This window comes from Mobula hypostoma, chromosome 3 (assembly GCF_963921235.1).
Source record: "Mobula hypostoma chromosome 3, sMobHyp1.1, whole genome shotgun sequence".
Lineage (NCBI taxonomy): Eukaryota > Metazoa > Chordata > Chondrichthyes > Myliobatiformes > Myliobatidae > Mobula > Mobula hypostoma.
Window position 1 is genome coordinate 28481510 of NC_086099.1, and position 12546 is coordinate 28494055.

General features: G+C 46.1%; 1 protein-coding gene across 2 annotated transcripts in view; it reads left to right on the forward strand.

Moving 5' to 3' along the window:
* Positions 1-12546, forward strand: part of LOC134343903 (talin-1) — a 250781-nt gene that overhangs the window by 190995 nt on the left and 47240 nt on the right. For both annotated transcript variants that reach the window (XM_063042807.1, XM_063042809.1), the window contains exons 29-32: positions 1185-1304; positions 2347-2544; positions 6771-6910; positions 8556-8649. In XM_063042807.1, the coding sequence (XP_062898877.1) occupies positions 1185-1304; positions 2347-2544; positions 6771-6910; positions 8556-8649 (552 nt within the window). The remainder of the gene's footprint in view (positions 1-1184; positions 1305-2346; positions 2545-6770; positions 6911-8555; positions 8650-12546) is intronic.

The following is a 12546-nucleotide window of genomic DNA, read 5'->3' on the forward strand; positions in this document are numbered from 1 at the left end:
TACACTCTAGAGAATAGCAGTTTCTCCTCACCTCCATCCTAAACCTGTTCCCCTAATCTTGAAGCTATGTCCTCAAGTTCTAGTCTCATTTACCAGTGGAAACAACTTTCCTGCCTCTATCATTTATCCCTTTCATAATTTTATGTTCCTATAAGATCCTCACTCATTGTAGCAGGGCTACAGGGATGTCAGGAGATGGGGATTTGGACCAGCTCTTAGAATCATAGAAAAGTGCAGAAAGATGCAGGCCCTTCAGCCCATCTACCTGCCAACCCATTTAAATTGCCTACTCCCATTGACCTGCATCCAGACCATAGCCCTCCATACCCCTACCATCCATAAATATATCCAAACTTTTCTGAAACATTGAAATGGAGCTTGCATACACCACTTGTGCTGGTAGCTCTTCTGGAAGCTAGCATGGATCTAAGGGGTAAAATGGCCTCCCACACCTTACCAAGATCCCAAGAGCAAAAACCGAGGTAGAGCATCAGTACGTCTGCTCTTACTTGACTATATGTGGCCCTCACTGTTCTTACATTAACTGTGCTGTGAGGATAGGATATTGAACCAAAGTGAGGCATCAGATGAATTCTGAAAAGGAATTCACATCAAAGTCAATTTGTACTTCTGATTTTGTCCTTAGTTTCAAAATTCAAAGTACATTTATTATCAAAGTATGTATACATTATACAACCCTGAGACGCGTCTCCTTGCGACAGCCAGAAAACAAGAAACACAAAAAGTGTAAAATGGTGGCAAGTATACTTTCACTGGAATCAGGCATAATTTTGATCTCTGTATGGTTCAGCGATTTTAACAGAAGCTTTAACTTGAGTATGTAAAGGCAGGTTTTGGTATGTTGCTGCTTCCACTATCATGTAATCTTTAGCATGATTGATTCCTTAGACATTGTTTTTCTATGAGGAAAGAAGTAAGATTGGAGGGTGAATCATTTCAGACAACATGACTTGGCGCAAGCTTCTGCCTTAAATGGTATGTGTTTGAAGCTAGCCTAATTTGAACTTTATGTAATTCATGAGCATTCTTTAGAACTTCATCACAACTCCAGCTAGCAATGATCAATCCAAAACAAATATTAGGCTTCACACTTAAAGTATTTAAGTATAATCATTCAGCATGGTTTATATTTGGTTATAGCCCATCCGTTTTCCTTTTCACAGGTGGCAAAGGCTGTATCAAATGCTCTAAACAGATGTGTGAACTGTTTGCCGGGCCAAAGAGATGTCGATGCAGCTTTGAGAACCGTTGGAGAGGCTAGCAAAAAGCTTCTTGCAAACTCAGTAAGCAACTGACGTGAACTATAATTTAACATAATAATGCCAAGTTAGATAAAAATAGAGACTTAAAATACAGTCACGTATATAAATTATTAATTGGAACTTAGTAAAACGATATTGACATTTTAAGGTCTATTTGTAAGTTGATCGATTAACTTAAAAAATTGAGGTCTGCATACACAAAAGTGAATCAGATGTTATTTATCATCATTATTTAGGTGAAATGTCCCAATGCACCTCATGAGGGTGTTGTAAAATAAAATTTTGACACACTGCCAATGAAATACTAGCAGCGATATTCAATACGTCAGTCAAAATATTATGTTTTAAAGACTGTCCAAAAAGAGTGGTGAAGATGGGGGATAATCTTTTTTTGATCACTCTAATCAAAGTACATCATCTCAAGCTCCTCCATGTCAAGATTCATTTGCCAGTTTTTTTTTGGCCAATCTATTTGTATCTCAATTGCAAATTCACAACACCCTCCTCACAATGTGCCCTTCCATGTATGTTCGTATTACTGGCCAACTTAGAAATCTTCCATCTTGTTCCTTCCTTCAGGCCATTCATTAATGTAAACGGTAAACATTCAAGGGCCATGGACTGACCCCTGGGGTGCTTCACTTGTTACATCCCTTCAGCCTGAAAAAGACCCATTTATTTCAAGCCCTTTGTTTTCCATGTGCCAGCCAGCCTTCAATCCATGCTCCCACATTTCCTCCAATCCCCTGGGCTCCTAGTTGAGGCGCCAAACTCTTGTGATGCATTTTGTCAAATGCTCTTTAGAAATCTAAATACATTACATCGACAGGTTCTCCTTTATCAACACCCCCTGCCATACCCTCAAAGAATTCCATGTTGACCAGTTTTGATGTTATTCAACTTGCCTAAATCATTAGTTATTTCATTGAGTATCAACTCTATCACTTTGCCAGCAATAAAAGTTAAATGAACTGGCTTTTAGTTCCCTACAGTCTGTCTTGCTCCTTTTTCGACCAACAGTCAAATTGGCTGTTTTCGAATCTTGTTTACTTGTTTGTTTCAGTTTCCACCAAGCTCCAAGAACTTTCAAGAGGTTCAAGGCCAGCTGAACGAGGCAGCAGTTGGTTTGAATCAGTCAGCCAACGAATTGGTGCAGGCATCCCGTGGAAATACGCAAGATCTGGCAAAGGCATCTGGTAAATTTGGCAAAGACTTCAACGAACTCCTCCAGGCTGGTGTTGAAATGGCTGGACAGTCCAAGGTAAGAAGATAAAATAAAGAGGGAAAAGCAAGTTTGGAGTCTGGCAGATTTGAGCATTCAAAGGCATCTCGTATATCAAAACCCTGATAAATTAGACTTTGATACATTAAATAATTTATAAGATGTTTCATTGAATTTGACAGTAAGGACTACAACATTTTCTTGCCATTTTATTTACTGTTGTAATTTAGTGAGGTAACAAAATTTGATTTGCTAATTTTAATGAGGAAGTGGAAAGGTGGTTTAGTAAGTTTGTAGATGACGCGAAGATTGGAGGTGTTGTGGAGAGTGGTCCTAATTTACAACAGGATATATGCAAGATGCTGAGTTGGGCAGAGAAGTGGCAGGAGGAATTCAGTTTTAAAAAGCATGAAGTGATAAACTTTGGAAGGCAAAGTTTGAAGGTGGAGTACAAAGTTATAATGGCAGGATTCTTAGCATGGTGGAGGAACAAAGAAATCTTGGGGTCCAAGCACGTAGATCCCTCAAAGTAGCTCACATGTTGATAGGGTGGTTAAGAAGGTTTATGGTGTGATGGCCTTCATTAGCTGGTGATGGAGTTCAAGAGCGCAAGGTTGCAGCTCTATAAAATGGAGTATTGTGTTCCACTTCTGTTTGCCTTATGTGGAAAGATGTGGAAACATTAAACGGTGCAGAGTAGATTTTCCAGGTTGCTGTTTGGAATAATGTGGCTTATCTTATGAGGAAAGGTTGAGTGAGCTGGGGCTTTTCTCTGGAGTGAAGAAGAAAGAAAGGCAACTTGATAGAGATGTTTGAAATTATGAGAGGTTTAGACAGAGTGGACAGCCAGCACCTGTTTTGCCAGGTGGCAGTGACCAATATCAGAGTGCGTGAGGTTAAGGTGAGTGGAGGAAAATTTAGGGGAGATGTCAAAGGTAGGATTTTTAAAAACGCAATAAAATTGGTGAGTACCTGGAACACATGACTAGGTTTGGTGATAGAGGTTTAAATAGAGATATTTAAGACACTTAGATAGGCATATGGCTATATGAAAAGTGGAAGGCTGTGTCGGATTGATTCTGGAGTAGGTTTACAGAGGCCGGCGTAATATCGTGGGCCAAAAGGCCCGTACTGTGCTCTGTTGTTTCTATGTTCTGTGCTAAGGGTTTTTGGGGAGAGAATTGCAAGTTTAAGGTGTTGGCTGTTGAATGTAGGTCACAGTAGTGAATGATGGAGTGATGAAATCATTGGGATAGCAAAGAGGCTTAAGCTAAAGGTGAACTTATGTTTCAGAGAATTTTAGCAAGGAAATTGATGAATAAAGGGGTGGACCTCCGAGGGATTTCTGGCCAGGGTGAGATGTTTCATGATGCACGTTCGGTTCTGTTTGGCAGGTATTTGCATTCCTTCTCAGTATTGTCAGGTAGAAAGTGGGAACTTGACCAGAAGTGTTGGAGCAATCAAGTCTGGAGATGATTAACAAAGACAATGAATAAGAGCTGCAGCAACAGCAAATTTGTATAAATGGAGCGATTGTTGTGTAACAGAAGCCTGATTATCCGACACTACTGCAGTGTGATGTGGTCAGATGCCAACATCTGCAGCAGTGAAATTGCAGACGAGAAAATCTGCAGATACTGGAAATCTAAGCAGCATGCACAAAATGCTGGAGGAACTCGGCAGGCTAGGCAGCGTCTGTGGAAAAGAGTAAACAGTTGATATTTTGGGCGAAGACCCTTCATTGGTACTGGGGGGGAAAAAAGATGAAGTCAGATTAAGGAGGTCAGGGGAGGGGAGGAAGAAGTACAAGGTCAAAGGTGATAGGTGAAACCAGGAGAGGGGGAGGGGTGAAATAAAGATCTGGGAAGTTGATTGGTGAAAGAGATAAAGAGATGAAGAAGGGGGAATCTGATAGGAGGGGACAGAAGGCCACGGGAGAAAGTTGTGGTGGGGGAGCACCAGAGGCAGGTAAGGGGACAAGGTGAGAGGGAAATAAGAATGGCGGGGGGTGGGGGCAATTAGCAAAATTTCAAAAAATCAATGTTCATGCCATCAGATTGGATGCTACCCAGACAGAGTATAAGGTGTTGCTCCTCCAACGTGAGTGTGGCCTCATCGCGGCAGTAGAGGAGGGCCTGGACTGGCGAGTGGGAATGGGAAGTAGAATTAAAATGGGTGGTCACTGGGCGATCCCGCTTTTTCTGGCAGACAGAACGTAGGTGCTCAGCAAAGCGGTCTCCTAATCTACGTCAGGTCTCACCGATATACGGGTGGCTGCACCAGGAGCACCGGATACAGTAGATGACCCCAACTGACTCGCAGGTGACGTGTCACCTCACCTGGAAGGAGGTGTAGGGGGCAGGTGTGTCACTTGTCTCACAAATGAAATTGTAGGCTCTTCCGTTCAGTCGTGCAGAGTTTCCAGTAAGAGGGGCATTGGTTGCGATAGAACGGATAGTGATCAAGTACAGTGGTTCCCCGCTGCTTTGCTGCATTTCACTTTTGACGTTCAGATTCCAAACCTGGGCTCGTCTGAAGACAGGCGTATATCTTTAGGATTTCAGGTCTCACAAATTAAGATACATCTTGGAATACAGCAGGACTGTTTGCTGTTCTACTTTGGTTTTTAACTAATGCTAACTATTCTAACGTGTACCTCTTAATGCTTGTGTTTTGTTTTCAAATACACGTACAGCTTTTATTTGATTCTTTTGTGATTTAAATTCCTGTCGTATAAAAGTACTTCTAATGCCCCATTCATGGTTTAGTAATCATAAAGTTATCTTCCTTTGCTAATTGGTTTGCTTAGACTTTACAGAGTCAAATGTATATATACTCTGCATTCTAGTATGATTTTTGGAATTACTGGATCTGACTTTCTGATGAAGTTTTTACTTCATCTTCAGTTTATAATTAAGCCCCACGGATTTTAACTGAGAAGACCCAGATTTGGGCTCCAATCTAATGAGCTATTTGACCATATCAGTGGAAGAAGCACAGAGGTGCATTCAGTCATGATGCCCTTTTCCCCACCCATCCCTAAAATTACCATCCACTCCACACCCCCGGTACAGCCCCCTGCACCGCCCCACACCCCCGGTATAGCCCCCTGCACCGTCCCACACACCCAGTACAGCCCCCTGCATCGTCCCACACCTCCGGTACAGCCCCCTGCACCGTCCCACACCCCCGGTACAGCCCCCTGCACCGTCCCACACCCCCGGTACAGCCCCCTGCACCGTCCCACACCCCCGGTACAGCCCCCTGCACCGTCCCACAGCCCCCTACACTGATCCACACCCCAGTACAGCCCCCTGCACCGTCCCACAGCCCCCTGCACCGTCCCACAGCCCCTGTACAGCCCCCTGCACCGTCCCACAGCCCCTGTACAGCCCCCTGCACCGCCCCACACCCCCGGTACAGCCCCCTGCACCGCCCGACACCCCCGGTACAGCCCCCTGCACAGCCCGACACCCCCGGTACAGCCCCCCGCACCGCCCCACACCCCCGGTACAGCCCCATGCACTGCCCGACACCCCCGGTACAGCCCCCTGCACCGCCCCACAGCCCCAGTACAGCCCCCTGCACCGTCCCACAGCCCCCTACACTGATCCACACCCCAGTACAGCCCCCTGCACCGTCCCACACCCCCTGTACAGCCCCCGCACCGCCCCCCACCCCCGGTACAGCCGCCGCACCGCCCCCCACCCCCGGTACAGCCCCCTGCACCGCCCGACACCCCTGGTACAGCCCCCTGCACCGTCCCACAGCCCCCTACACTGATCCACACCCCAGTACAGCCCCCTGCACCGTCCCACACCCCCTGTACAGCCCCCTGCACCGCCCGACACCCCCGGTACAGCCCCCTGCACCGCCCCCCACCCCCAGTACAGCCCCCTGCACCGCCCCACAGCCCCAGTACAGCCCACTCCTCTGTCCCACACCCTCGGTACAGACCCCTGCACTAACTCATTACAGAGGTGTTTACACTTTGCTTTGTATCTGCAGCCAAGCTGCTGCAATGAGGTGCTTGGGACCCTCTTTCTGGCCATTATATTTGCAAAACTTGGCAAACTACTGGGAAGGTGACCTGTGTCTCTGGGACCTTCTATTAACCAAGCGTCAAATGTCTGAGAAGATCGCAAAGAAGGCAACATTATTAATGCTAGAAATAGTTCTGATTTACTTTGATCTATATTTTGAATGTCTTCCTTCAGATGTACGAGAATTAAACTTCAGGTTTTTCATTCTTCGTAATTCTGCAGGATAAAGAAGACCAGGCTCAGGTCATTGGAAACCTGAAGAGCATCTCAATGTCGTCCAGCAAGCTCCTCCTGGCAGCCAAAGCACTCTCTGCCGATCCAACAGCTCCCAACATCAAGAACCAACTTGCTGCAGCTGCACGGTAAATGGGGGAAGCTTGTTTCCCTTCCTTAAACCGACTAGCTTCTGCAATCCAGTGCTTTCCCTTGGCACATTGCACTAACTCTGCACAGCGACTGAGGAAGCTAAAATGGAACATTGCAAAACAAACAAAACTCAAATTGCAGAAGTTGGAATAAAGGCAAAAGCTGCTGAAAATGCAGGGTAGCTTGAACAGCATTTGTTTTCCAGTAAGCTGTTTTAAAATAGGGAATGGTGTGGAAGGTAAAATGGCTGTTCCTTTCAGGACATTTTTAATATCCCACACAACAAGAGGCTATTAAAGGTGACACTAATTTGTAACACAAGAGATTCTGCAGATGCTGGAATTCCAGAGTAACATACACAAAATGCTGTAGGATCTCAGCGGGTTAGGCAGCATTTATAGAATGGAATACAGTCGACATTTTGGGCCAAGATCCTTATGAAGGGTCTCGGAGAGAAACAAAGTTTGTACGTTCTCCCTGTGGCCATGTTGGTTTACCCCAAGTGCTCTGGTTTCCTCCCACATTCCAAAGACATACAGGTTAGGGTTAGTAAGTTGTGGGCAGGCTATGTTGGCGCCAGAAGCGTGGTGACATCTCCAACATCTCTAACATCTCCCGATGTTGGGGGAGTCAAGAACCAGAGGTCACAGTTTAAGAATAAGGGGTAGACAATTTAGAATGGAGTCGAGGAAAAACTTTTTCACACAGAGGGTTGTGGTTCTGTGGAATGCTCTGCCTCAGAAGGCAGTGGAGGCCAATTCTCTGGATTCTTTCAAAAAAGAGTTAGATAGAGCTGTTAAAGATAGCGGAGTGAAGGGATATGGGGAGAATGGAGGAAAAAGGTACTGATTGTGGACGATCAGCCATGATCACAGTGAATGGTGGTGCTGGCTCGAAGGGCTGAATGGCCTACTCCTGCACCTATTGTCTATTGACACTTGAAGATCCTCAGATGAATTGGTCGTTGATGCAAACGAAATCAGATTTCACTGTATGTTTCGATGCACGTGTGACAATTTTTTTTTGAAAAGCTAACGGCTAATTCATTAATGAATTCCTTTGCTGACAGGTGGCTTCTAAATTAGGCAAAGTGGTTCATATTTTCCAGGGAATTACTGTAAACTTTTATTGTCTGTGGGTAGTAACGTACTGCAGGAGCAGGTTAGTGCAGGACATTTTTTGTTTAGAGAATATGACCCACTTCTCTGTAAATTTCACTGAAACAATATCAGTGATTTATAAAAGTGTCGTTTACATGCCTGAGGTTTGACCAATCTTGATTCTGGACTGCAGGTGACACCATTTGAATAGTTTCCCTCCCACTCTTGTTGTAGGTTGCCCTCACTCCAGCAGAAGTGTATTGAGGTGCATTGTGTCATCAAAAATTGATAACAGTACTGGTCTGATGATGTTGGGAATAGTGAATTTACTTCAAACCATAGGCAGATTATCATTAATGTAGTTTGAAATGGTTTGAACCAATTTGTCAGCTAAATTAAATTCAGGCCTAACTACTCAGCCATCATTTTGCAAATAGCAACAGTTTGGAACTGAATGTAAGACCTTATTATGAATTCCATACTCAAATTAGTACGTCTGTGGCAAGTAATGTTTTGTTTGATGTGTTTTTCTCTGCTGCAGAGCTGTGACAGACAGCATTAATCAGTTGATTACCATGTGTACACAGCAGGCTCCTGGGCAGAAGGAATGTGATAACGCTCTCCGTGAACTTGAGGTAAGTGATTCACTTATCATTGTTTTTATTTGAGCTTCCAAATTTCCTTGGCGGATTTTGTTTCTAAAGGTACAATGTCAGCATAACTTGGTTTATTATGAAGCATGACATACCAAGCAAGTGACAGTTATAATTTTTGTATGTGTCATGATATTTTTTTCACGATCTACTTCTGGCCATTGGCATGTCTTCTCTTTACTGTACACCATGTGTTTGTAGGAGGATCCTCATAGCTTGTTAAGTAAGGTGGTAAATGGTGCTGGCATCCTGCAATCCAATTTAGGAATTAAATATTTTGAACAGATAGATGAATCTGACGCAGAGAAACAGTTACATTTACAATTGTAGAGTGTAAACATCAGAAATAGAATTATAAACACAAGATTCTGCAGATGCTGGAAATCTTGAATAACGCACGCAAAGTGCTGGAGGAACTCAGCAGGTCAGGCAGCATCTATGGAGGAGAATAAACGGTGAATGTTTTGGGTCATGGATCTTCATCAGGGCTGGAATGGAATGGGGGGGGGAAGGAGTACAACTGGCAGGTGATTGGTGAGACCGCGTGAGGGGGAAGTTGGTTGCATGAGGTAAGAGACTGGGAGCTAATCGGTGGAAGAGGTAAGGGGCTAAGGAAGGAATCTGATAGAAAAGGACAGTGGGCCATTGAAGAAAGGGGAGGAGGAGGGGTACCAGAGGGGAGTGATGGCAGGTTCCGAGAAGAGAAGTGTTCTTTTTGAGTGCAGTTTTAAAAGAAATTTATGAAAGAAAGAACCCGGTCAGACACTGCAACTGTTGCGTTTTAGACAGTATAATCGATGACAAAGCGCAGCACTTGCTGCTGTTTTCAAGCCCAGTCAGGGAAGGCTGTTAAACACTCTCCTCGGGTCAGCTACCCACTGAAATTAGTCTGCTCCATTATTGCATGCAAGCTGTGATATTAATCCGAGGTCCTCAACAAGCCATTCTCAGTGAAGACAGATGTCAAACAAGGCTGTGTTACTGCTACAAGACTGTGCTCAGTATTTCTTGCCTCCAACAAATCTCCCATGTCAGTGGAGCTAATCTTCACATGGCAACTACAGATGAAAATCAATGTTACCTAAACCTTGGCCGTTGAGCTGTTGTCGGCAAAATAGCACTTCCTTCTGTGCGTGTGCAGCAGCTGATGTCCAAGCCACTGTCAGCACTTCCAGTGAAGTATACTGACACACTGACCTGCACTGAGGAATGTAATCAACTAAACAGTCACTGCTGCCCCATGTTGCCCTCACCACAGAAACAGCAAGACTGTGAATAAAGGGGGCCATTTCCCATGTCGCTGGAGCCATCACTGAGCAAAGACAGACAATGATGATGAAATTCACCGGTGCTGTCAGTGTACCATCACAGCTCGTAGTCAATTTAGGGAGGGGGTACTTGAAGACTCACACCACAGAGCCAGCACTGACCTCTTGCTCTGCATCAGAGAGCTGAGGTAGCCGCAGCAAATATCTCAAGCCACTGCAAAATTCTTCAAGTTCAGTGCAGAGGTGATTTACTAGGATGCGACCTGAATTAGAGAGCATGTCTTATGAGAAAATAGTTGAGCAAGTTAGAGCTTTACTGTCAGAGTGAAAGAGGATGAGAGACAACTTGATACTGTGTACATATATCTATTGATGCTTCTGGACACATCTTCAGTGATGTTCCTGGAACCATTGGGTGTTTTGGGTCTTTCAACATCATACAGTCTCCTCCAGGTGACCCAACCGGGGCTGATCAGACCCCAGCTTGTGTCCAGATGGCTAGCTACTTATGACTCCATGGCTCCCCTCTTTTGAGCCACAGCCGTCTTGAGGCCCTCTCTGCCCCATCGGTGATACTGCAGATGGCTCTCCTCTTCCTCTCTCCCTCGATGCCCAGAATGCTGAAGGCTCTAACTAAGGAACGGGCTATGAATCCCCTACAACCAACCTCCACTGGGAGAGACCTCACTCTCCATCCAGCATGCTGACAGTTGCTGACCAGTCCTGCGTACTTGGAGAGCTTCCTTTCAAAGGCCTCTTCCAAGCTATCTTCCCATGGGACTGTCGGCTCCAGCAGCACCACTTGCTTAGTCGACTCAGACACTAGGACAATGTCTGATTGCAGGGCGGTGGCTGCGATATGGTTGGGGAACTTCAGCTGCCCTTCGAGGTCCACCAACAGCTGCCAGTCCCTTGCAGAGGTCAGAATGCCTGCAGATGTTCTTTTGGCGGGTATTGGCTGCTCCCCAGCTCTGACAAAGGCAATGGTCTGCTTGGAGGGTTGGGACCGCTTCGCCCACTCAACTCCTGCGCTGATGGCTTCAGCGATGGTCTTCAGGACCTGATCATACCTCCACCTGTACCGTCCCTCATCAAGTGCCCTTGTGCAGCCGCTGAGGATGTGCTCCAGGGTTCCTCGCTTGGAGCACAGTGGGCACGCAGGTGACTCTGCCTTGCCCCATGTGTGCAGGTTTGATGGGCTTGGAAGCACATCGTACACTGCCTGGATGAGAAAATGGATGCGGTGTGGTTCGGCTTTCCAAAGCTCATCCCAGGTCACTTTCCTCCCAACTGCATTCTCCCATCTTGTTCAAGCTCCCTGTTGCTTCATTCCCACCGCCTTGCAGGCTCTCATCTCCTCCACTACTGCCCTCACCTCCTCCTGAACTAGACAACGCCTTTCCTTCCCTCTGGTGTCCATTTGGGGAGTTGGAAAGGATCCTAGCCCAGCTCGGCCTCGTGTGACCACTCCCACCAGCCTCCTGTGATGCAGCCTCGCCTCTGCTTCCTGAACAGCTTCCTCTGCCCTCCACTTCCTGCCAGTACTTACTTGGATCCCTGCTCTAGCCACCTGCGGGTCACTTGAGTCCCTATACTGTAGCACTTCTCTGGCTCTTGTTACCTTGAATTCTTCCTCCAAGGATTTGAAGGGCAGTTGCAGTTTGTTGTGGTGTCCATAGAGTGCGATGCTGCTTAGGCTCTTTGGCAGCCCCAGCCATCTCCTGAGGTGGTTGCTAACCCTCCTCTTTAAGGTTTCGACTGTCGAGATTGGAACTGCATAGATGAGGAGGGGCCACAGGATTCTGGGAAGAATGCCATGCTGATACACCCAGGCTTTAAACTTCCCAGGTAGGCCAGACTTGTCCACAGATTTCAGCCAGCCATCCAACTCGGTGCAGGTTGCCTGAGTGGATGTTGTGTCCCTTAAAGAGCTGTCAGAAACTTTGCCTAAGCTCTTGACTGGCTTTTCTGTGATGGTTGTGCCTGCAATGCTGAAGCAGAACTTGTTCTCCACCTTCCCTTTCCTCAGCACCATCGATCTTGATTTGGCAGGTTTGAAACGCATCCGGGCCCACTCCACCAGCTTTTCGAGCCCTTGCAGAATCCACCGGCAGCCTGGGACTGATTCTGTGGTGACTGTGAGGTCATCCATGAATGCCCTGATAGGTGGTTGCCGTTGAGCGGATTTCATTCTGGGCCCTCTGCACTCTGGTTCAGCAGACTTAGTGAGCATGTTCGTGGCTAGGGAGAACAGTGTCACTGAGATAGTGCACCCTGTGATGATGCCGATCTCCACCTTGTGCCAGGCTGATGTAATTGCTCCTGAAGAGACCCTCATCCTGAAGTTGCTGTAATAATCAGCAAAGTGTATAAGTTATAAGAGGTATAGGTGCAGTGGACAGCCTGCGTCCTTTCCTGTGGCAGCAATAGAGGACGTGTTTTGGAGACGTTTGAAGGAAAGTATAGGGGAGACATCAGAGGTAGGTTTCTTTTTACACTGATAAGTGAATGGATTGCACTGACGGGGGTGGTGGTAGAAGAGATACATTTGGGACATTTAAGAGACTTAGGATAGGCATATGGATGAAAAAATAGAGGGTTATGTGGGATG